The sequence below is a fragment of the Homalodisca vitripennis genome, chromosome 2, assembly GCF_021130785.1.
Source record: "Homalodisca vitripennis isolate AUS2020 chromosome 2, UT_GWSS_2.1, whole genome shotgun sequence".
NCBI lineage: Eukaryota > Metazoa > Arthropoda > Insecta > Hemiptera > Cicadellidae > Homalodisca > Homalodisca vitripennis.
In genome coordinates, this window is record NC_060208.1 from 153,687,307 (window position 1) to 153,715,033 (window position 27,727).

The window sequence follows — 27,727 nt, forward strand, 5'->3', positions numbered from 1 at the left end:
AATTTTAGACTGACCTCGTCAGATATTTTATATTTCACTAAGGTAATTTACTAAATAAATGTAATCCAAACATGTTTGTCAAAAGCATTTAACGTTTCAATGAATTTAGTAGCAGACTGTTTATTTTATCAATAATTGATTATGGTAATTTAAAATAAAACGTTAGGTAAAAGTAGAAGGAAAGCAAAATTAATACTTATTTGTTCATCTTAAAGAAAGATTGTTTATCTTAAAGGTCTTATAAGATAGTAATTGTTTAAACTGTCAGCAATACAATTTAGTAAATTTAGACAATTTCATTAATAACTGTAATCCATATAAATAATTTGTATGAAATTTAACGATGATGCCAAAAAAGAGCGTGGAGCATTTTATTCAAGAGGTTTTTGAGTTGTGGCTGAGTTCCATCATGAGTTCAGACGATCAGTGAGTGGGAACAAGTATGTACATCATTAACTGAATCATTGTTGAGTTTGACGATGCGCAGTTACCTACTGTTCCCTGCACGGCGATAAATGTATGATTCACCACCGCGCTTACGTCAATTCTTATCTAAACAATGCTGATCAATTAATTGTTATCTTGCTGCTTTCCTGAGCAGCCACAACGTCACTGAGTCATTCGTTCCCTTTGTTTCAATAATGATTAGTAAGCTACCTATTTTGTGTCTATGGTTGTGTTTCACGGAATCATTATCTTACTACTTGACAAGTAAAGACTTATTTTATTGGCAAATTCAGGTATCCTCTGTTAATTCGTTAAATTGATTGCTATTTTATGCAAATAATGACACTTACGTATACTTTCAGCATAAAAGGACAGATTAATATTGTTTTTGGTTGACCGTTAGTGAAGGTTGTCACTCGATCGGCTATAAATATACAGCTACAGTCTGTCTGTCTGTCTATATACTTATCTTTCCGCAAGATGTCTCGAAAAAGATTTAAAGTAAAGACTTGAAATTTTTCTTGAAACATCACTTCTGTATATGCAACAGTGACTTCTATGATGATGAACGTCACTGCACGAGATTTCCCTAAGCGTTAGCGAAATGGTCGTAAGGGTAACAACAAAAACAACAAGAAAATAGCAGAATAAATAAGTTTGGAAAACAAAATGAGTACAGTCATATGAGTTAAAACGTCACCTGTACACTTTACGAACTTCTTTTTTTTACATAGAAAAGAATTCTGAGGGTTGCACTGTTTTTCTTTTTAATAGCTCTAACAGTTCTCCTAATCTACTTTTAGGATATCTTATGCGACTCACCCACCCTGTATACAATATTACTGTAATGATTGACATAGTGGTCAGTTATTAAACTCCTGAAAGCCACCAGGTAACACTATTGGAAATGCACCTTCCAATTATAAACCAAATTAATGGAGATTTCTAGAATCTAACAGGGACGTACCACAACCGTCCCTGGAGAACTAATTGCAATGCCTTTGATGTAACTAGGCGTTAGACCGTGTATAGATATTAAGATTATATGGTAGAAACACAAGAAATTATAACCTGTTTTTCGATGTCCAAGCATTAAAGCCTTGTAAAATCTGAGACATAAAGAAATATTACATTATTATCGTGTAATAATCATGGTTTAGTTATTTAAAAAATTTAACAAAATTAAAAACGAATTTTGATATTATAAAAAGAAGTTTAATCAATGCAAATATTTATTATGCTCTTAAAATAATTGTGTAAATTACTAATAACTACAGTTTCTTTAGTAAAATGTTGTATAGCATGTTACATAATGTCAGAAAGAAATATTTTTTGCAATTGATTATTTTTCTTTATGTGGAATATTACAATAATAAAAAGTACTACTTAATATATATTTATAACGACGTTTAAAAATCATCGTAGATACACACAGATTCAATCTGTTTTGAATAAACTAAAGCACCCTTCGGTTTAAAATTTAGAATAGTTTTTATTATTTTAAACAATTCCCTTATGAAGATATTAAATTGACAATGTTATAGTTACTTTTATTTCAGGTAATATCAAGTAAACGTTGTTAATACAAATAAAAACTAATACAGGTTTATGCTTTAAAGGTCTTTAGCTGAACGAGTAAAGTGTTCAACATTTATTTAAATTTTAATCACAAGCATTGAATTTTCAAGACTCATTTCATTTAGAATTTAAGTTAGTGTTGAAGTAAAAACATGAGACATAAATCCCTCCATCTCTATAAATTAAATGCCAAACTATGAAAGTAAATCCGCAAGTCATATCGAGAATTAAATGAAGTACATACATACTTTAAATTGTACATGCAACATCAGCGAAGCCTGAAACGAGACACGTTGTGTGGCGTACTTTCCTACAAGTACATGAAACCTTCTTAGAAGTTTCACGAGATCTGCCATATTTCTATTTGTTTTAAACCTCATCCATTACCTTTGTTTGAGTTACTAAAACGAGACACGTTGTGTGGCGTACTTTCCTACAAGTACATGAAACCTTCTTAGAAGTTTCACGAGATCTGCCATATTTCTATTTGTTTTAAACCTCATCCATTCCCTTTGTTTGAGTTACTAAAACGAGACACGTTGTGTGGCGTACTTTCCTACAAGTACATGAAACCTTCTTAGAAGTTTCACGAGATCTGCCATATTTCTATTTGTTTTAAACCTCATCCATTACCTTTGTTTGAGTTACTAAAACGAGACACGTTGTGTGGCGTACTTTCCTACAAGTACATGAAACCTTCTTAGAAGTTTCACGAGATCTGCCATATTTCTATTTGTTTTAAACCTCATCCATTACCTTTGTTTGAGTTACTAAAACGAGACACGTTGTGTGGCGTACTTTCCTACAAGTACATGAAACCTTCTTAGAAGTTTCACGAGATCTGCCATATTTCTATTTGTTTTAAACCTCATCCATTACCTTTGTTTGAGTTACTAAAACGAGACACGTTGTGTGGCGTACTTTCCTACAAGTACATGAAACCTTCTTAGAAGTTTCACGAGATCTGCCATATTTCTATTTGTTTTAAACCTCATCCATTACCTTTGTTTGAGTTACTAAAACGAGACACGTTGTGTGGCGTACTTTCCTACAAGTACATGAAACCTTCTTAGAAGTTTCACGAGATCTGCCATATTTCTATTTGTTTTAAACCTCATCCATTACCTTTGTTTGAGTTACTAAAAGCTTACGATTCAGTGAACCTTTGAGAGTTGAGCCGCCTTTCTAGCGTGCTTTTATCTCTTGTGGGTACTAAATAACAGGAAAACTTTAATTTAATTTATGTTTATGTATATGATCAATCTGTTATATAATATTTCGTCGCTTACTTTTCGTGGTATTGTAATTAAGTATTCAAAATTCTGATAAACTTTTCATAAAATTAGGCATAATCATCTTGAACCAAATACTGTAAAAAATCTTAAAGATAAAACATTTTTTCTCAGCGTCAGATATTGTCAACTTATTTTTGTGTAATTTATGTATATAAAACATACATAGGGTCAGTGATAAACTATTTCAATCATTATTTTACATGTACTTTTGTTGTAATAACATGCCATATTAGCACTTAAGAAGTATTAAATTATCATACCATCATGATTGGCTATATAAGAGCATAACAGGGATTACAGTTTAATAAAGATTACATAGTATAATGAACAATAAATTGTCAAATATAATATTATTACCTGTTAAATGTTATTACCTCCAAAAGTTTAAACCCATTTTCAGGTACATTACATAGAAATTGCATATGACAGAATATCACATATGGTTTCCCGAGGGTGGGCGTAAAAGTTTTAACTTGAATACAGCATCGCTGAAATAACATTTTTATCATAATAACTACCGTATTTTGTAGTAAATACAGACTAACATTTTAAAGGGCAGGTAAGGTTTAAGACGATAAATTGTTTAAGTACTGGTTCATTGACAACAGTATCCAGTACAATGAAATTGTTGACACATAACTTACGAGTACTAAGTGAATAAATTTATATTTCGAGGCTCGGGTATTTAGCTAGTTAACCCTATGACTCCGCCGCTCTCACCTGAATAGAGATAAACAATTATCATTCCCTTTAATTTATTATATTGCATGTTCTTGCCAATTTTGTTAAACTTGATCCCATTGCAAGGCAAGTTGTTGTGCACTAAACGATTTTGGTATGTATGGTCCACTTGACTCCAAAGACGGTTAGGAACTTTCTTAGGTTATTACTTGTCACGTAGAAGATTGTTGGAAATGTTGGTTGAAATTCATCTAACTACAAGCCAATTTGTGTAACTGATTATAACATGGGTTCCATTCTTTTGTCTCAAAAACGTATGTAGAATACAATTTATTATAACACATTAATCAAGTAGGATGTCCATTCCATTTGGATCAAAATTCCTCCTGAGTATCACATTGAGTATATTAGTAGCTATGTAGAAACATGTTAATACTCCTCCCCTAGGTCCAATTGGCCATCAAAACGAACTATATCTTTCCATTAATCAAGTAGGATGTCCATTCCATTTGGATCAAAATTCCTCCTGAGTATCACATTGAGTATATTAGTAGCTATGTAGAAACATGTTAATACTCCTCCCCTAGGTCCGATTGGCCATCAAAACGAACTATATCTTTCCATTAATCAAGTAGGATGTCCATTCCATTTGGATCAAAATTCCTCCTGAGTATCACATTGAGTATATTAGTAGCTATGTAGAAACATGTTAATACTCCTCCCCTAGGTCCAATTGGCCATCAAAACGAAGTATATCTTTATTATCCATTAATCAAGTAGGATGTCCATTCCATTTGGATCAAAATTCCTCCTGAGTATCACATTGAGTATATTAGTAGCTATGTAGAAACATGTTAATACTCCTCCCCTAGGTCCGATTGGCCATCAAAACGAACTATATCTTTCCATTAATCTGTAGAATGTCCATAAGATTTTTTTAAATGTATGTTAAGAAATATGGCTGCTGATATATAATGAAAATATATCCTGAGATATAGAGATTGTTTTCATTAATACGCTGCAATATGTCTATTAGAAATCTACTTATCATTATGTAAGACATTTTAATGCGCTTATGCCGATAAACCTCACAACATATTTAACATGAATTCTTATGCTTAAAGTTCAGCTACAATAACGAGTCTTATGTAAAATAATACATTTTGCTAATAACCACTTTGTATACATTCATTCTTATAGTTTCTGACCCAACTAAAATAGATTAAAGAAATTAATGTTTATCTATAAATAAAATTTACTCCATTAAATACCCAATCTGGATAACCAGCTGAGCCCTGTTCCAATAGATGTTACAGTAGAGAATATCGGAGCAATGGTTAAGAAGCACCGGACTCCAAAAGTCCTTTAACGTAATAATAATAGGCAATTGTTGTGAATATTTGACATGTCTTACATAGCAACATTCATTACTTTTTATATTTCTTTAATAATAGTTATTGCTCTATTTGTTTTAGCAGTGTTGTAAAAGTATTCGTACATTGATAGCGGTGTTGAACAAAAAAATCTTACAACAACATTGTGTATTTGAAAGAGATTTGCTATTCATATCACTATCGTATTTTATTAAAACATCATTCGTCACTTTTATAAGTGATATCAGTACCTATACATTTTATCCTATAAGACGGCGAGCATGTTTTAGACAGTTCGCAGTCTCGTTACTTCACATGACTGTTCACATTTTGCTTATCGATCATTTCCAGGAACTGATAGACATTCTTTCACGATTAGTCATAACACCGTGCTTGACTGATTAGGATAACGCTCCTGACATCATGTCCGAGTAACCTGTGCTCTGATGTTCTTCAGCCCTGTCTCTAGTTAACGCCTTCTCTAGTTTATGTCAATGTTTAAGAATAATATTTAAGGAAAGAATTTAAACAATAATTTGTTGGTAACTTAACACATATTCATAACAGGATTTTTCCGGATATTTGCCATGGATTATTAAAAAAAAAATCAGTAACACTACGTATCGAGATCTGCAATCTGATCTCTTCTTCAGGTAAATAACAAGGAAATACAGACGACAAAATTGTAAATGCCAAGTTAAAGCCCAGATATAAAAAAACAATTTGTGAACGGCTTTTAGATTTATGTGGAAGATTAACATTAGAATAATTTGGATTATGGACATTTTAGAATTTTCAAAAAAAAAATAAAATTTTCAGTGGCATAAAGAATTTGATCGATATATATATATATATATTTCAGAGAAGACACAATATTTACTAAAAACAATGAGTAATCAGTTACCTGACGATAATATCGCTTGGCTAAAAGAACTGTTTGCTCCATTTATGATAGAATTCTCTTTTTGATTTTTTACACAATACAGGGAAATATAAGCTTTTGTAGCATAAATATTTTAAACGATTTTTATGTGTACGAAGTGAGTTAAAAAATCCAAATAATTGTCAGTATTAACATTTTATAAGATGAAGTAAAGAACTATGAAATTTCAAATAATTTAAAATAATACTGATAATAATAGAATTAAATTAAACAAAATATTGTTTGTAGTTTCTAAACTAGAGTCTACGAATTATCACAGCGAATATATTGCGAAAATTCCTTTTGCTATCATATTCCATTTTTAAATATTAAGTAATCTACACACGATATAAAATAAACCCAGTCGTCATCCATCCCATGCCTCATCCACCTTATGATATTTTTGAAAAAATTGGTAAGTTAAATTTATGTTTTAGGTTAAGAGAAACTATAATAATAATAAATGAATGGATATCATAAACATTACATGTTTCAACAGCAGTTACGTTTAATATATTTTAAAGTGTCGACAAAGATACAAATTTATAAAGGAGGAATACATATTTACATTTTATGTGGACCGCCTGGTTGCTTATATTTTTAAATTAGCTGATGTACAATTACAATTTGCTTTGAATCTATTGATTCTAAATAAGTTTATAATTTCAAAATTAAGGCAATTTCGAAACGATTTTCGTTAAGTTTAATTGCATGTGCAGATATTGGTCTCTCAAAACGGTATACTGTCAGTCATCATTCATTCTAAAAGAGTGATAGTAATTTTAAAATAATCTTTGGTCCACAATAATACTAATATATATATTTACATTGTATATACTTTGTTCTGAGAAGGTCACTATAGTTCAAACGTGTCTATTTCTGTGTTTGTATTCTACTTCGGATAAAGGGGTAGAGTGAAATCAAAACTCCCACACACACACACCTCAAATAATAAAAAAAAATACTAAATTTACTAATAATATTTACGATTAGTTTAATTCCCTATAAGTAAATAAACGTATGCCTACCATGCAAGGCCACACCAGGCTTGCCGCCTTTGTTAAAACCCTCGGTTTTCGTTTTTAATGAATACTTGTAAACCCGATACAGTGAAGCTCATTATCTTACCTCCAAATCTATGTTATCTATATATCATATTATTTCTTTGGTTCAATGGACACAATGTGTCCTATACGAATTTCCGCCATACATTTCTTATGTTCGGCGTATTGCTTTGTGATTCAGCTTACTACAGTAACGGACTAATTACGACTCTTGTTTCCTCAAATTGTAGTCACAATGTGAATGGTTCTTTAAATCATCCTAATGTCCAGTCACTCCGTTTTTGTCCCTTTACCTACTATAAATACGCCGTCCCATAAAGTCCAAGGAAACCAAAATCAATACCTTAAATCTACAGATTCACAATTTTTGTTCATTAAGTAAAATCCATAATAGACTAATTAATTGTTTGGAACTCGTCACTGTTGCCATACATAGCAAACGTTAGATGATACTATATGTTTTTACTATATGAATCGTACTATGTGAAGCTGTATGTATGCTTCACAGAGAAAGCTAACAAACATTACTAATACAAAGTACTGTGATATTATGCGCAATATCAGCTGTCAAAAATATGTCATATCGTTACAATAGACAGTTAATTACATTTACCAGGAAGATATATTTCGCAACTTTAAAGACGAAGATGGGAATTTTAGAAACTGTAGAGACCAGTGGGGGCTCGAAGGGTATTTCGAATAATAAGTTTAAATCCTATTTTGATCCTATTACGACCACACTAAAAACTTGTAATGGAGATTTAAAAGGTATGAAAATACTTGTTCAATTTACACATATACATTGCATTATACATTGTTTATAAATTAAAAAATTCCTACGATTTTATTTTACAATGAATTTCATACACATTGCAATTATACGTTACGTTTTTTTGTACACTTTGAATGGCATTAATTAAGACTTTTAATCAAGGAGAGATAACTCTTTATAATTCTATTTTTAATCAGTTTTATAACGTAATTAAAAATTGTTTTTCCATTTATTTTATAATCACTTTGAAAGTATATAGTCTACACGGTTGGATCAGTCTTTCCGAAATATGTTACATCTATTTTTTATGAACTTCAGAAAATATACAAATATGCAATAAAATGCCAAAAACAATTGCAAATTAATATTTTGGACTCCGGCCATAGTATACTCCTGTTTAGCTTTCTTATTATCTGATATATAAAACAATCCAATCTATATATTAATTCTACTTGTGGTATTCAAATCATTTAGGAAATTAAATAATAACAAACCATAAAGTGTTTCTGGAAAATATTCATGCGATATCTAGGTTAAATTTTTACTCAAAAGAAAACTAAATGAACGTTTAATATAAGAAATATCTAACAAGTTTAACGTTACCACTATTGTCCTGCGTGTTAAAGTATAAAGTTTTATATATATTTGATAAATATTTAAGCAACACTTATTTTCATTGAGAAGTGAAATTTGCAGCTTGCCTGTGAGAATTAGCGCCTTTCATTTCAAGGGGCCAGCCTGTATACACCGGCCTTGTGTTTCTCCAGTTTTCTGTTGGCAGAACTGAGATAGCCGCGACGCTGAACGTTCCTCGTATTTCATTAGTAGTGAGTGAACAGTGGAGTGTTAAGGATCGTTCCTACAAGAACTGTGTTTGTGGCTTTCCCGTGTTTCTACGAGTGATGATGTTTGATCTCTTTGTAAGACTCTTTGTAAGACGCTTTGTAAGACTCTTTTTAAAACTCATACCAGTTGATCGTGTGTACAGAGACAATTTCGTTTTTAAGCTCCACTACCTGGTGACTGCTTGTCTACTTTTCGCATTCTCTATCATTGTTGCAGCTAAAACATACGTAGGTAGACCGATTACATGCATATCCAAAGGTATCCCCGTAAAAGAATTAGAATATAGTTGTCTAGTTGAAGGCGCATTTACTATCCACCAACGCATTTCACATAGCTCTATCCAAACGAGCTACGTCCCTGGACTAACCGAGGGAGTAGTGCAGTCGTACTACTTTTGGCTTCCAATGGTTTTTATTATGAAGGCACTTTGTTTTCTCTTCCCACGTTGCATTTGGAAGAAATTGGAGGGTGGAAAAATGGATAGACTAATATCATTTATGAATCAGCTAATTGTTCCAGGAGTTGAAACAAATGTATGGAGAGAAACACGAGTTAATTATTTATATTTACATAACAAGCGTCTAAATGTTTACGCCTACGGGTACCTGTTTTGTGAAATTCTCAACTTATACAACGTAGTTATTCAGATGTATTTTTTGAACTACTTTCTCGGGGGTGTGTTTATGACTTATGGATGGGACGTTCTCTCTTTCTTGTCAACAATCGAAGAAAACCGTGTGAACCCCATGACGTTGATATTTCCTAAACTAGTAGACTGCACTATCCATGAAAACGGTCCCTCTGGTTTAATCTCCAGGACTGACGGACTCTGTGTGCTTCAGATCAACGCCACCATCGAGAAGATGATCCTCGTACTCTGGTTCTGGTACATTATTCTAGCCATCGTGACAGCCATAAATCTCTTAATGCGCATTCCCGCCCTTCTCTCCAAGTATATCCGTGCGTTGTATCTCCCTAACCGCATTGAAGCAAGGGAACTTGTGTACTCTTCAAATTTTGGGGACTGGTTTGTGCTGTGCCAAGTGGGCAAGAACATCAACCACCGTATTTTTGAAGAACTCTTGATAGGCATCCACAGAAAGTTACACAGGTTGGAATGAACTTGTGATTTACATATCATTTTGTTTAACCAATAACTTGTTTGCTTTTCTATTTAATTAGTTTTGTACAGTATTATTTGCATCTTTCAATACAATAACATAAATTAAATTTCTATCTAGGTTAATCTCATTAGTTCCATGCTTTTTACAAGCTTAAAATATAATTTATGATTAAAAATGTATTTATTGTTTTTACTTCTTTTACTCATTCTTAAAGTTTTTTATTGTTATAGAGATTTGCCTCTACAGTTTAATTAAATTGAAAATGATTAATATATGTATATAATTTATCTTTTTAAATAATGCATTATTACTGAATAAATGCTTTTTCGTTGTTGTATATTGTAATGATGCTTAAAAAGTTATGTATCTGGCACAAGAATATTCTTTCGAATAGGTATGTTAAATAATACAACCATAAAGAAAGTGGGATTACAAATATTGTTTAAATATGCTATTTCTTTACTAATAGCATTTTACTTTCCATGAAATACGTCTATTACCTTAAATTAGTTTTTCCATATATCGTTGAGTTTCCCTATATTATTGAGTTTTCTTATTGTTGCACATTTAATTGCTATAGTAAAAAATACGTAAATGTTTATGTCGTTGCTTTTAAAGAATTTTTATTGTTACTCAGCATTTTTAAGTTTTAGCAGCAAAGATAAAATTAATTCAAGTTACGCATACTGATAAAGAATCATTACTTTTAGTATAATGAATTTTAAATTGGAAATAATATGTATTTTAATACGTATTTCTTGAGCTATATTCCTTTATACATTTTTAATAAAAATAACTAATTGTTTCACAGTTAGTTTTACGATAGCAAGTTTAATACATTTTATTCATTAAGTTATTATTGTATTTCAACATTTAAACATAAATTATTTGTACCAATTTTGATTAACAACTACTATTACTGTTAAACGAATAATAAACATTATATGTGTGTCAACAGTTAATAAAATTCAATCGTATTTATGAAACTTGTTTTTCTTTCTCATTTCAAGATTTACTATTTTATAGAACTCGATATTCCTACGTACAATTTTTATTTTAAAATTTACTTATAGGTTTTAGGAGGTCAGTAACAGTTATACAGGATTTATACCCAATATGGATAAACCTTTTACGAAATTATTAATCATATTTCAAATATAATGCTACAAAATATGATTTGCATATTTGAACAATACAAAAAAAATCGTGAAAATAAGCTTATTGTAAAATAGTTTGGTTAATATATGACATTTTTAAAAATTGACAGTTTATTATAATTACTAATATTCCTTCAGGCTCAGTCCGAAAATAGGTACACTTCACATGTGGTCGTCATCTCTAAAAGTCAAACTGAGTAGCCTATGCATTAGTAGGATGTTTAGTTTGCACAACACTGATGAAATAATAGTTCTTACTGTTGGCTTGTTAACATGGTTTTAATACTTTTAAATTTAAACAAACTCCATAAACTTGGAACCTTAGTAAACAAACTTTTTCAGGTATATAAAACTATTTGTGTACTTGTCTCGTTAATATTAATAAGAAATTATGTTTGTATATATTTACTTATAATGGATCTATTATATACATCTCTAAAGTTTTACAAGAACCATCTTGAAAACTTGAGAGCCATCACAAAATAGGTAGGTACAAATATAGCTTGAAAGTTTTAAGAATAGAGTCCACTTTTATTTATGTTATGCATAATACAAAAATCTCACCCATAAAGCCTCATAAGGACAAAAGTTATTGTAAATAACCTGAGGATTTTACAATAATTTAAGAAACAAGTAAGAAATAATTAAGAAACACTATCATTCTACACTATTATGGAAAATGTAAACTAAAATGTAACCATCTCTTTCCAAACTTTAAATGGCCACCATCTTGATAGATAGCGAAAAAAGCAACACAATAAAAGATATTTATAATTTCCTGATATACTTAAAGAAACTAGTGTATTGGGTCATTGTTGGGAAATTCGTCGACTTAAAATTTCTTTCTTGAATACGAATGGCCATTATCTTGAAACTTACTATCATAAGAGTCACTTACGAACTCATGCAAGCTATGTCGAAATACTCCTTTGTACAACATTTACACTAAATAATCAGATTAGGTACACAATAATTGTTATATAGTTTTTATAATAAACTTTATCAAATTGAAAACATTTCACAAGTTTGAACATGCATGACAGTGGAATATTAAAAATAAAATCAAACTGCACAATATCAGACATAATACCAGGGTTAATAAGAATTATTCTATTACAATATTAATTGTCAAACAAAACTATTAGTCTATATCAATAGTATGTTAAATTATAATAGGGTATTATTTTAGACCATACTGTATAGCAGTATATAGATTATTTTGCTAAAGTATGTCAAGTAATTGATAAAAGTCTTATAGTATTTTATATAAGGTTTGTATTCTAAATACTTGTCTTTTTTAAGAAAAAATTAGAGGGAAAAATATTTTACAACTTACCTGAGGTGTGAGCTCTTTTTAACAAACACGTAAGTTGCAGGGAGGAATGTGATTTATTATCAGAAAATAAGCTTTGGTATTTCGAGATTTCTTTGTTTAGTTGTGATAAACAATATTATTAAACAAAATTAACCCTGCGTTGGTCGCGCACGGTCCTAGATTCCGTTACGCGGGATTTTTTTATGCTATTCTTGTTGGGGTTTGCAACATGCAACGGGCTTTTGTCTAGCTGAGTTCTAAAACCCCCTCACCCACTCCAAGGTGTAAAAGCAGTGTTTGGTGTGTCCTTAAAGGCAGCGGAGGGGTTTTGTTTACGGCCTGGTCTGCTATTCCGGCGCGCCTATCTGTGTAGCCGCTACCCCGGTACTCGAGACCGTGCGCGACTGTTTGTGTTTGAGTGTTCCCGGACTTGTGGACCGTGCGTGACTGTGTTTGCGATTAAAAAAAAATTTTTGCATCTAATTTTTTGAAAATGGATCCGAAAGAATAAGAACGAATTCTCCAACTTCTACATGAAGTTCCAAGTAAAAATGACTTTATTGTTGACCAATTTAATTCGGATTTAGACGATATGTACATGGAAATAAAATAGGAAAACAAGAGTAAGATGTGCACGTTGTAGAATCTACATCTGCGGCGAGCATACGGGCCTAAAGCTGTGTCTTAACTGCCTATTAGATGGACCAGAAAACATGGACACTGATGAATCAGATTAAATCAGAGTTTTATAAATTTCCACTTTTATACTTACTTCACTGCACTTATTGAACCCTATAAATAATATTGTTACTGTACTGTGTATTCTTAAATGTTCTATGAGTATGTTTGATTTATTAAGTTCTATTTGTATTTTTAAATAACGTTTTTTACTTTTGGATATCGAAATTTTAATTTTGTAATTTAAGTTTTGAGTTCATATAAATTTTAATTACATTTATATAAGAATATTTAAACTACTCATAAATTATTTAATTATTTCGTTACTAAAATACATTATTAATAAATATTTTTATAATTTATGAGCTTTTTTCAATTTTAACCAGAGTTTTCTATTGTTTACTCAATCACGGTCTCACAGACCGTGCGCGAGCAACAACGTTCCAGGCGGAGCGCGACTAACGCAGGGTTTATTGTATATTTTCAAAGAACGGGTTAATGAGGCGGGGTGGGGGAGGAAAGAACAATTACCTCTGTATCTTTACCTACCATATAGCAATTAAAAATACTAACCTCCAATACAAAACATTTTTTGAAGCCAATATGGTAATGTGCCGTACATTAAAATAGGTGATATTTGTGGACTTATGTTCATTGGCTGAAAAAGTCTTATATTAATTACATGAATACGCTTTTGTGAAGCATATAACATTTTCAGGAACATATTATAAGAATAACAATACACAATATCCTAAATTCCTTTGAAATTTTTTGCTAAGGGTAAATCCGGAGAAGGCTTTGAGGTGAGTAAACTGATAAATTTAATCAGTACAGTAACTTATATTTATTTTGTAAGTATGTTTTCTTTTGATATAACCATAATATTCCTGGAAACTATATAATATTGTGCTAAGGGTAATAAAAGAAAGTATAATTGAAAACTTTGTTAAAAATTAGTTTTGGAAGGTTGGCAGTAACCTTTCACCATTGAGGTATAACGCTAGGTTCAGTGTTCTGTCAGACAAAAACACTTTCAATTTCATGTAACATAATTGGGTGAACATTTTATACCATAGAGTGCTTTACTATTTCAAACTTATATTATATATATTTACCTAATGAATTTATATTTTCATTGTACATTTTTGAAAGTAGGGTCTTATAATAATTAGGTTTTTTTGAAGGAAATAGGATTTTTCCGGACATTTGCCATCGTTGCCAGTGAAATAAGAAATCAGTAACAGTACGTTTCGAGATCGGCAATCTGATCTATTCTTCAGGTAAAGAACTAACCTAATTTAATTTTTTCTATTTAATTTAATTAGGTTAGTTCTTTACCTGTAGAAGTGATCAGATTGCAGATCTCTAAACGTAGTGTTACTGATTTCCTGTTTCCTTCACAATCCTTCCATCGTCAAAAATAACCTTCAAACATAGGTTTTTTTGTTAATATGAGTGAGCTGTTTGTAAATTTCTGAATAATTACACCTAAAACATGAGGTTCATGCCAGTAATTGCATATTTGTGTCCAGTAATATGTTACAAAGGATCAAACGTCAAAGGAATGAGTTCGTGGTTTTCTCAAGCCTGGAGTATTAATAAAACAAACCTGAAAGCGTTATTGACCAGGCAAACTTTTGTAATTAATGTTTTATATAAATAAACTAAGCCATACAATATCAAATGTTACTACGAATTTATGGCGCTAATAATATATAAAAAGTTTCTTCTGAAATGGTACTACTAACAGATATACACTTTTATATAGTTTATTAAGAAATGATATCACATGTTTTTCATTGTTTGTTTTAATTGTTTTATCTATTTTTATATAAAACCTTTCAAAACTAATATAATTTTATTGTTTTTGTACTAGCATTAAGAATCAAATCTAGAAAGAAATTCCTTGGACTAAGCCTTAGCAAAGCCTATCACTTCTGAAGCAGGAAGAATTTCGTTTCTGTCTGCCTGTCCATCTGTCTGCATGATTTCCCTAAAGCGAACTTGTCTACATATTTGCAATTTTGCATAAAGCTTCATTTTAAAATGAGGAACACTGAGATTGATGATGCTGTATGTGAAATTTTTACATTGGGAAACCATGATAGAAACGAACAATGCGATAAGTAAGTGTATTTGTAAACAAACTTCATTTATATACAGCCAAGAATAAGTTCTATAATGAGGCATTTGAAACCATGGTATTTAGCTGAGTAGCATTGATAATTATCACTTGACAATATCTCTCTTTTGTTTGCTCGGAAGATGTAAATATTTCATTTCTTTATGATTGTATGTCTGTCAATCTTGCCACAGGGAAAATAGGATGAAATTACCAATATAAATTTTAAATTTTACATACAACCTTAACGAAGTTTGTTACGTGGTGAGGTCCTTAAATAAGGCACATATTAAATTAATTGGCCAATTTAAATAATTTAATATGACATTTTTTGTACTAGGTGTAAACATATCAGTATGTTTACTGGTCATCAAATACAAATGAGCAAACTGCAACAGGTAGTCGCTTTATAAAACAATATAATTCTAATTACTGTTAGAATGTCTCTGTTTTGTCAATACAATTCATTGTTTAGTTTTCACCGCAATATGCATTTCACCGCTAACGCTGATTGACTGAGCGTTAATGAAGTCTACCACAAATAGGGATGGAAACACTTCGATTCTACGAGTATCTGGCTGTTTGTCTCTCTGTCTTTCCGCACGGTATCTCTAAAACAAATTGACATATATACGTGTAGTTGGGCATGAAGAGCCACTTATATGTTACGAACACTGAGTTCGATAATGGTGAATGTTTATTCATATGATTTGGCTAGGTGTTGGTCCATATTTTTACATTTATCTTATGGATAACCATTGTAGTGACGAAATAATTTCAGATTAAAGAAATTTGTAAACAAACTTTGTAAAGCCGTATAAGAGTTCATTTAACATGTGACTTATTATTGAATTTACATTATTCATATTGTACAAAGATAAACTAAGAATGAAAATCAACGTTAGAAGTCGGTGACAAGATTGGATTTTAGAACGCTCTTATGCAATAGTACTATCACTAACCAAATGGGAATATTTATTATAAAAATATACTATTATATTTAGCGAAATGAACAAAACTAAAAACGTATGATGTGGCAAGACATTTTAATAAAGGTAATTAGTTCATGCTTTAAGTTTTATTGGTATTGTATTTCTATTTAGGTAAGAATGTCAAAGTTTATGGAATTTGACTGGATGTAATGGAAGTTTATTAAGTAGTACGCCAACATACGAGTATTGTCATAGTCTCCAAGCTGGGCGTAAGAATTTCTTTTCTGTATGTGTCTCTTTATCAAAATACAGGTTATGAAATGAGCTATAAGATTGAAATTTTGCATGCAACCTTGCGAATTCTGTTACACAACACGTGGTATGATGTGCTCCTACCTTGCTGTTTATTATAACCTTGCGAATTCTGTTACACAACACGTGGTATGATGTGCTCCTACCTTGCTGTTTATTATAACCTTGCGAATTCTGTTACACAACACGTGGTATGATGTGCTCCTACCTTGCTGTTTATTATAACCTTGCGAATTCTGTTACACAACACGTGGTATGATGTGCTCCTACCTTGCTGTTTATTATAAGTAGACCTAGCGCCCCTTGCGGACAGGGCTCTGATTGGTCGAGAGGGGGTCACGTGATCCAAGATGGCGGCTAAGCTCCGCCCCCTGCGGGAGAAATTCCCTCATGTGCGGGAGAAATTCCCTCATGCGCGGGAGAAAATTCCCCTCCTCACACTCTTTATCCTAGTGTTTTGGGGTGATTTTGGGTGTCAAAATCGTTGTTGTTTTCGGTAAAAATCGGTGATTTGTTGGGTCCGGTGAGTGATTTGGTGGAAACGAGGGATAAGGGGACAGAGGGAATTCCAACATGGCTGCGCCCATGTATCACGTGATCAAAAAAAAACCAATATGGCTGCGCCCATGTATCACGTGATCAAAAAAAACCCATTATGGCTGCGCCCACGTAAACATAAACCTCACTTTTTCTCGGCGGGGATTTTCAAATAAAAACGACTCAGTAAAGATAAGCTATTTATTGCTACATAATCAGTGGTCACCGTGGTCAGCCTCCGGAATCCCTTGCGGTTACCTGTAAAAAAAACCAGACATGTAACGACTGCAACCGCAAACTTCCTATTGGCCGGAATAAACGCGTCTCTGATTGGTCTAAAATAGCCGCCAAGCACTCTGATTGGTCGGTGTTCTACACAGTCGGCAGAGATTTCCCTGTCTCGCCAAGTCTGGAGGTGGACGTCAAAGAGGTAAGACCCTATGTCGCTCTGTTCCTTGATATTGCACAACATTGTGTAAAATTATCAAGATAAGAAAACCTCGCTAATTATTAAAATAAATATAAAATAAATAAAACATTACCTATCTAGATATTATTTTTTAATATATTACTGTTTGCAATGGAATCTCAACCTATTGAAGTGGACCCAGAGTCTCGTAGGGAACTGGATCCTGTAAAAGTACTAGGAAAATACGAGACGTATGTAAAAAGATACAGAGTTTACGGTACCAAGACCACCTTCAAATTTAATACAGAGTACCAGACAACGTAAGTGAAATTGACTGGATAAAAACCGGATTTTCCAAATTAGTCGATGAAATGAAAGCGAATTGTTCAGAATCCGACTATCTCGGCTTCACTCTTCACAGTTTAAATTTGAAAACCAAAGAGCCGGGTTATGTAGCGTTTCGGCCGGTTCATCAAGTCAAAAGTGATGTTTTATTCGAAATTTTTTTGGTGGGATAATTCAAAGTAATGCCGAATCCGTAAAGTCAGCTGATACGTTTAGAGTAGAGTGTACTAGAATTAACCTTCCTGTAGGTAGTGGTAGAGTAAGGACCAGGTTTTTATAATAACTTTAAAGAAGAATGTAAGCACGTAGAGGTATCGTAGTCATTAAGAATAGCGATAATCTGTGTCTAACGCGTGCGCTGGTAGTGGCCAAGGCTAACGTTAAAAAAAGATCCCGAGTATATGAATCGATAAAAAAAGACAGATGTCAGAGACAAACAACAAAGGCGGAAAAAATTGATGGCGAAAGCCGGGGTCCAAATGCCCTTGAACAGGGAGCGGGGATCCCCGAACTTAATAAATTTCAAGACCACCTGAAAAAGTATAATATTACAGTTTATAACTACAACAGTAAAGGCCGAGATGTTTATTTTTCAGGTACTTAACTCCGATGCTCAGTACAAAATAAACTTGTTGTACCATAGGGGTCACTACAATGTAATAACTAGCCTAACTGCAGCTTTTGCGTGCCATTTTTTCTGCGAAGCATGCCATGTCCCTTATGACCACAAAGGTTTACACAGATGTTCAAATATCTGTGCTGCGTGTCAAAACCGTTTCTCCACCGTGTAAAGAGGAGCATGGGGGAATTTTATGCCCTGACTGTAACTTGACCATGAAAAATCAGATCTGTTTCGCAGCACAAGAGTCAACGATGCAAGTCTGTCAAAAAAATGTTTTACAGTGCCAAAGGCTTGTATTTCTCAAACAGTCGTCGTAAGTCATAAAACATGTGTGCGGGTGAAGTCTTTTGCAAAATTTGTAACGATTTCATGCCCCCCGAACCATCAATGTTACATGCGGGGGTCGGACACAAACAAACCAAAAACCAAAGACTTTCTTTTCATTTTCTTTGATTTTGAGACCCCGTCAAGATGAAATTTTAACGGAAGAATCTAGAGTTCATAAATGTTAACCTTTGTGTTTCTCAAACAATTTTGTTGGAAATGCAATTGGTGGGGAAAATTGCCAAAATTGTACCTCCCGCACTCGTGTGTTTAGACAAGACCCTGTAGTAAGATTCATGGATTATGTAATGGGATGTTAGGAAAAGTTTTATAAAAACGTATGTGTAATGGCTCATAACGGTCAGGGTTTCGACTTTCAATTTCTGTTAAAGTACGTTCTGCCGAACAAACAAAATTCACTCCAGAGCTAATTATGCGTGGCACTAAAGTGATACTTATGGAGTTAGACAATGTGCCGATTTATCGATTCGCTAAATTATTTCCCCATGGCCCTCTCTGCACTACCCAAAGCCTTTGATCTCCCCCCGGAGAAGAAGAAGGGTTACTTCCCTCATCTTTTCAACACTTTGGCAAACCAAAATTATGTAGGCCCCATACCACCCAAGGAGTACTATTGCCCTGAATCAATGTTTGAGAAGTCTTAACAAAGATTTTGAAAATTGGCACAACGATCAACTTAAACAAAATGTAGTTTTTGACTTTCAAAAAGAGTTGGTCGAGTAACTGTATCTCGATGTGGAGATTACTGGGCGCAAGCGTGTATTAAGTTTAGAAACATGTTTTGAAAGAATGTAACGTAGACCCGTTCATGGAAGCCGTCACCATAGCCTCAGCGCCTGTAATTTGGTTTTTTAGACGGAATTTTTCTCAAAGCCAACACTATTGGTCTAGTCCCAAAGAACGGATACCGTATGGTTGATAACCAATCGCCTATTGCTTTACAATGGCTTACTTGGGAGGAAGACCAACGCGGTATTAGGATCCAACACGCAGGACGGGAAAGAGAAGTAAAAATTGACGGTATGAAAGTAGACGGTTTTGACGGGGAGCGGCGTATACGAATTTCAGGGCTGTTATTTCCACGGGTGTCCTAAATGTTTCAGATACGATAGGGAAGCATCCTTGCCCGATGATCCCTCAGACTCCCTGCACTTAAGGTTCGAGAGAGAACCAAATCCAAAATAGATAAACTCCCAAAATTCCGGATACGAAGTTATTGAAATGTGGGGAGTGTGAATTCAATAAAATAAAGAAAGAACAAAAATTGGATTATCTAAATTCTCTCCCCATTTCTAAACACACTCCCACTCAATCCCAGAGATGCCTTCTTCGGGGAAGGACAGGTAATGCTAAAACCTTCCAACAAGTGCGAGGACGGGGAAACAATTCAGTATGTAGACCGTTTGCTCCTTGTACCCGTTTGTCAATAAGTTTTTGCCTTATGTTTTATCCCATCCAAAAATCTTTGTAGGTGACAAGGAGTGTAGAGAAAGAGGCATGGAGGCCGAAGGACTCCTAAAATGTAAAGTATCGCCTCCGCTAAATTTGTACCACCCCGTCCTCCCTACACGGTATGAATGGTAAATTAATGTTTGTTTTATGGCCTTACATGTGGTCTAGAAATGCTAAACACAGGACTGTAATCATAGCACCGAAGAAAGAGCATTGACAGGGACATGACAATGCAGGGAAATACGCAAGGCTGTAGAAAAAGGATACAAAATTTTAGAAATGTACGAGCTTTGGGATTATAAAATTATTAACTTACGAAGACGGTGGCCTTTTTACGGATTTTGTAAATAAGTTTCTAAAAATTAAACAGGAGGCATCAGGCTACCCTCCTGGTGCCTCACAGAAGAGGATAAAGCCGTGTATATTCAAAATTTATTACGAGCACGAAGGTGTCAGACTTGACCCTTCCAAAAATTGAAAAAAACGGGGGTCTTCGCTCTCTCGCAAAAATTGATGCTAAATTCTTTCTGGGGAAAATTCGGACAGAGGGAGAACCAAACTTAAAACTTCCATCATTAGAGAACCCGACGAGTTTTTTAAATTACTAACAAGTCCCGGGACACAAGGTAAACGCCATTCAAGAAATTAACGAAGAGGTCCTCCTTGTTAACTGGCAGAACATAGGACGAAGTCGGTGAATCCCTGCGAAACCGTAAACGTTGTGGCTCGCGGCCTTCACCACCCCGCACACGCTAGGACTTAAGCTGTACAGTTACTTAGATCGAATAGGCAAACAAGTACTTTACTATGATAACCGATAGTGTATTGTACATACGTAAGGAAGGTTTGTACAGTGTCCCCACAGGGGACTACTTGGGCGAAATGACCGACGACGATTTGGTTGACTATGGGTCCAGGGTCATACATAGTAGAATTTGTTTCCGGGAGGCCCAAGACTTATACCTATCTTGTTTGGTCCACTAATAAAAAACGCACTAGTTGAAGTTTGTAAAATAAAAGGCCTTACTCTAAATTTAAAAACTAGTGAAAAACTAAATTTTTCAAAATTAAAAGAAATGGTAACTTTCTGAAAGCAAGCAATCATTAGAGATCACTGAGAAAACCGCATTAGGCGTACTAAAGACAGAAACATAATTACCGTAGAAGAGAGACTAAAATGTTTAAAGTGACTGGACCAAAACGCAAACACGAGGTAAGTAATGAAACTCTTACCATTCGGTTACAGTAAAAGGTTTAAAAACTTACAAGTAACTACACTCTGATCCCATTAGTCGATTCGCTGCATCTCCTCTGCTATTCTAAGTACACTCCTCCGATCCTCCGTAAGTTCACAGACCCGCCTTCCGCATATCAGTGAACTTTTTCAAAGTCAAGGTAATAACTCTTTGTTCATCTGACATGTTTGACACTAACTAACTAACTGACTGACTTATAAAGACGCACGAGCCTCATTACTCCCCACTATCACCGTCACCAATCGCAAGCGTGAGTCCTGTTCCATATATTGATTTTTAAAGACTTGCACATGACAAGGCTATGCCCCGGACAGCTTCAGGGGGTTCTGGAAGCGCGAGTGAATGAGACCTCTAAGGCCGGCGTAAAACCTGTAAGCCCTGGGGTCACGAATGAAGGTCACTGGCGCGGCCTAACAGCCCGTAAACCTGAATGTTGTGTGTGAATGAGACCTCTAAGGCCGGCGTAAAAACCCGTAAGCCCTGGGGTCACGAATGAAGTGTCTCTAAGGCAGGCCTAAACTCTGTAAGCCCTGGGACCTGAATGTTGTGCGTACGACAAGAACCCCTGGAGGTACCCCACTGGCACGGCCCTGACCTAGAGAGAGGACTATCTTAAGGACTTACCTACAGCCTCCAAGTATTTCAAGAACATTGCATTGTCCTCTCTTCGTCGGAGTACCACCCGACGTCCGTAGTCTTCTATAGGTCCCTCGAAAGGGACACGAGACCCTGATGCTGAAAAAAATCCGATACTCTGAGTATCTATCTGATTGAAAATTCATTAGTAAAACTTTTGAAACAAGTATTACGTACCTTAGCGGTCGGCGATGGAGGGGTGGCGGAGGAGGCGGTGGCGGTGGAGGGCGGTGGCGGTGGAGGCGGTGGCGGAGGAGGCGGTGGCGGACGGAGGCGGTAGCTCCTTGGCGAGGTACTGCCACAATACCACCAGCACCGTTGCCAACATTGTAAACTGGACTGACTGCGTTACAGAACGCGAGAGCTTTATGGAAGGGAGAGGTCACATGACCTCAAGTCAATGTCGCCGGGGAGGTGCGAGTGTTTCATTCTAACTCAAACCATGGCCGAGTCTAGACCATTCCAACCACGCTCCCTGTTTGACCTCGCTAAAAAAACCGTGGTCAAGCAGTTTCCGTAATGACTTCCGTGCCCTTATGAATTTAGAGGTACCACGAACGGTCATGGACGCTCTCATGGAGGAGCACGGTAAATATGACTGCCTCAGTGCTGAGTGTGTAACTGTACACATCACTTGGAGGTTCACACTCTTACTGCGACTTAACGTGTGCATCACAGGTCTGGCTATATAGAACCTACTTCCGGATGTATTTTGAAAGTCTACGCCCCAACGCCTCCATTATCCATTTGATAAGATACCGTATGGACCCCCAACAGTTACCTTCTCGGTACGGAAAGAAACCTTGCGCTAGAGCCGGAAGTTTTGATCCATACGGAACATTGTATATTACTTTTCGCTATCTAGCGATGATATTGAACATCTAGAACAGGACATTACGCTGTAGGACTTGCAGAAGGTCTCTGCTAAAAAATGCGTGGAGAGGTAAATGCAACTGCCTCCGCCTAAAACCGTCTAAGCAACAAGGGATGGGGACAGTATTTGATCACAGGGCGACAACCAGTTACTTCTGGATTGGCCCTCAAAATCAAATACTGTTTAAACCTGGGCATCGAGCATGCGAGTGTTCGATGTGGGTGTTCCAAACCACACCACTTAGACGAATATAAATACCGGTGATATACAGATTAAAAATGTATAAACTTGTATATAGTGTTGATATCACTGTAAAATTGTAAATACTCTTGTAAACACTTATATTTGTGCAAAATGTGAGGTCTCAGTGGGGGAGTCGGTGGTGGTGGGAGAGTAATCGTGGAGACAGTGGTGGTGGTAGTGGGAGAGCACTTCCATTCTCAATCATGGCGTGGAACCCAAAGCCTCTATGATCTTTGGTCTACGGCAAATTGCCCGACACCGTATTGACTTCTTAACGACATATCCAGATCCCCGAATCCATCCCGTTCGGGAAATTAAATCTAAACATCGCGAATACTGCTTTGAAATGTGGTAGTCAGATACAAAGAAGTTTACGACGGACGCAGGACTACGCAGACTTTGTCATATGTGTGCTCGTGACCTTTCAGCTGTTCTTTGGCAAGAAGGAATTGACGTCCACGTATTACTTCACGGAAGATACATTTTACACAATGCGTAGTTTATGGAGTGCGCCATTGTGTAAAACTCACCTCTTTTACTATACGTCCGGGCGTTGCAATGTGCGATCATTCCATTGTCTAAGCAACAAGGGATGGGACAGTATTTGATCACACGGGCGACAACCAGTTACTTCTGGACTGGGTCCTCAAAATCAAATACTGTTTAACCTGGGCATCGAGCATGCTAGTGTTCGATGTGGGTGTTCCAAACACACCTACTTAGACGAATATAAATACCGGTATACAGATTATTTTTTTCTTCGTTTTACAAAAATGGACGCGATAGCGAAAGAACTGCACAAACCGGCTAGGCGTAACTACCCAGACGCGGGTTACGCTGAAAGGAATTAATGACCTGTATCAAGCCCGACCTTGTAGAGATGATACCTTACTCGAGAGTAAACAGAGGTTACAAGTATATACTGACGATGCTAAACTGTTTCTCAAAATTTGCGTTTGCCGTTCCTATAAAGAAAAAGTCCGGCGCTGAAGTCGTGCATGCACTAGAATCTATACTGTCTAAACACAAGATGAAAAAACTTTCACGGACCACTGTAAAGAATGGTACAACAGTCAACGTTATAAAAACTTTTAAACTAACACAGCATTAACCATTACTCTACCCAATCACATTTGAAAAGTTCTATTGTGGAACTTCTAAACAGAACCCTGAAAGAAAAAATGTACGAGAGATTTACGGCACACGTAGCTACGAGTGGTTAAGTATTTTACCAGACATAGTCAAGGAGTACAAACAGTAGTGTGCACAGGTTACAATCGGTATGAAACCAAAAGATGTTAGACGAAAACACGTTTAAAAACAGATTCTCGCCCGCATAAATAAACATAATAAAGGGGTTAAACAAAAAATCCCAAATTCCGTTGTAAGCGATCAGGTTAGAGAATGGTAGCAAATACAAAGGTGTATTTAAAAAAGGATATCTACCCAACTGGTCAAATGAAATATTTACAATATTTGCGATAAAAACCTACAAAACCTGTAACGTATATATTTACAAGACATAAGAGGTGATATTTTGCAAGGCGGTTTCTATGAACAGGAACTGATAAGAACCGCAACAGGAAATGCCTATCTCGTTGATAAAGTACTCCGGCGGAAAGGCTCCAAGGGTCTTGGTGCAGGTGGCGTGGTTTTGACGATACTCACAATAGCTGGGTAAACTCCAAAGATATTATTAAACCTAAAAAAAAGAAAGTAAATTATAAAAAATGCAATACCGTGGAAAACCGTCATTACCAAAATGAAGCTCGTAAAGCAAGCCACGACGTTTAACGTCCACAACATGGACGAGTATATAGGTAGACGGTTTAAGTCGCAAAAACAAAAACGGTCCGCTTTTACCAGACGATAAGAGGTTTAATTGTAGGTCCTTCAAACTGTGGTAAAAAAAACGTGGTTATTCAATCTGATCACCGATCCGAACGGATTACGATTCGAGAATGTGTACGTTTTTCAAAGTCATTGTACCAACCAAAGTATCAATTACTGGCTAAAATGATACCGAAGGAAGTAGGGCATTTCGCGTACGACGATAGCTCCCTTGGTCATTAAAACCGGACGAGGCTAAGGAAAACTCTTTGATGATTTTTGACGATATAGCTTGCGAAAAGCACGGGCAATATCCGCAGTTAACTTTGCTATGTGGGAGGCACAAGAACGTAGATACATTCTATCTCGGTCAAACCTACAGTCACGTACCGAAACAGCTGGTCAGAGCAATGCAAAATTTCATAATACTCTTCAAACAGGATGATATGAATCTACACCACGCTTACAGTGATCACGTCAATTACCGATATGAGATTTGAAAAAATTCATAACCAGTTGTGCAGTATGGCGTGGAAGGACAAACACGGTTTTTATCGTCATTAGCAAGGACGATGACATGGATAAAGGGGGAGGTACCGAGTAGGTATAGACAGTTTTGGTTCAAGATCTATAATGGTGAGGATCTACACTTATAAACGACATCAGAGGGTTCTACCGGACCAGAGACTTCACAAAGTCAACTCAAAATCTGTGTACGTGGTACTACCCGGACAAGAAAAATTTTGCGGATAATTACTGTAGCAGACGACCACCACACGGTTTCCTTTTCAATAGAAGGTGTTGGAGACACAAACGCCAAGGACAGTACAGTGCAAACCATTCCTCCTGTAATTCTGTTAATGATTTCGTCCAGCGAACGGTTTTATAACCGCGATATCTGGATAGAATTTTTGAAAATAGAGCCAGGAGAAAGTGTACCGTTTGAAACTCGTTGTATACCACGACAGACATGTTTAAAGTGTACTGTGCTGGGAATCGCAGAACCTCTTGTCCCGATTCAGACCGTTTCCAGACCAATTCGGTAAGCTTGTACCGTTGAGAAACGCACACGGCGGTATATACTTTGCCCAAGTCTGTATAAAGATGTTGGAGACACAAACGCCAATGACAGTAAAGTCCCACACACACCTCACGTTGCATCATTCTCACGGAGCGAACTATACCTATTAGGATAGAACCCGTTACAATCTACAGACAAGTATTGGCCTCGAAATGCTTACAGCGACATCAGCTATATTACGTGGCGAATCGCAGAGACCGGTCCGATTCACGTGGACTACCGAGAGGCTGAGAGAAACAAAAGAGTTTTGCGGCTGTAAATAATCTGTGCCAGAGCCTCTTTACTTCAGAATTTCTAAAGGTGGCCTTACCAACTGTCCCTATGTACTGTGAAATGTTCGGAATAAGTCTGATGGACGGAGTGTATAGTATTACAAACCGTGATCCAGTTTGAGGCGTGGAGGAGATTTACAGGAGCCAATCCTTGTGAGTTCTGTGCTACTCAACTCATACCTGATCCATATACACGGTAGGGTGAGGAACCCTATCGCTCGGTTTTAAAAGAGTACATGGATAAGACGGTAGAGAATGACAAGTACACGGTGGCCGAGATCCCGCAGTGGAGAGACGGATGGAAGAGAACGTTTGTATTTAGATCACGAGCGCAAGTGCAAATTACCGAGATCAGTATACTTCAGGAAACTGGGTACGGTAGCGTCACTTGGTGACATTATACACTACCTTAGATCAAACACAAGAAACGCGCAATGTTTTTCAGACAAGTCGAACTACGTAGTTAAAGTGTCATACTCAACACGGACACGGTCAGTGTGCAATTATGGAGCAAACAAGAAGAAGGTAAGATTTGACGACAGAGTGAACCGGTTCATTTCGTTCCAAGATACATGAGTGCAGAGGTATTGATGTATCACATGTTTTTGAGCAAATGAGGAAAGCGTATATAAATGTTAAACGGACAGATGGTGACATCATTGATAAAAATGGAGCGGAACGAGAAACAGCTTACAGCTGAGATATCAAAGTTGAGAACGGCCATCAGGCGAAAGTATAAGGAGTTTTAAACAAGGGACTCTGTCTACCGAGATACGTCTGGAAAACCAGTACAAACCACTCCTGTCTGAACTGCGAAAGAAAACCAAGAATTCCGAAAATATAAAAATCGAACCTGAGGAAGAGCAGCAGGAGATAAAAGAGGAACTCTTCTCTCCCCGCTGTAACATCATCTCCGAGAGTACCCGCTTACTTACAGGACGACGAAGTGCTGGAGAACTAGTGATCCACCTGTTACCCGAAGCAAGCGATATCCTTTCCACCGCTAAAGGACAAAACTAGAGGCTTCACAATGGGTGGAAAACACATTTCCAAAAATGCACTTACAGTCAAGTACATGAAGTCACTGATATGAAGGACATTCCAGTCAAAGAAAGATTGATTCCATATACGGACCACGCTATGATTAACGGCACACTAATGATTGGAAACAAAAGTGTTAAATTTCGATAGTAACGGCAGTATAGTC

At 35.6% G+C, this 27,727-nt stretch overlaps 1 protein-coding gene across 1 annotated transcript; it reads left to right on the forward strand.

Annotated features, from left to right (window-relative positions):
* Window positions 1–9,724: 9,724 nt before the first annotated feature.
* LOC124355858 (innexin inx2-like) lies at window positions 9,725–10,099 on the forward strand. Its single transcript, XM_046807012.1, has one exon. It carries the CDS (start codon window positions 9,725–9,727, stop codon window positions 10,097–10,099), a length of 375 nt encoding a protein of 124 aa, XP_046662968.1.
* The last annotated feature ends 17,628 nt before the right edge of the window (window positions 10,100–27,727 follow it).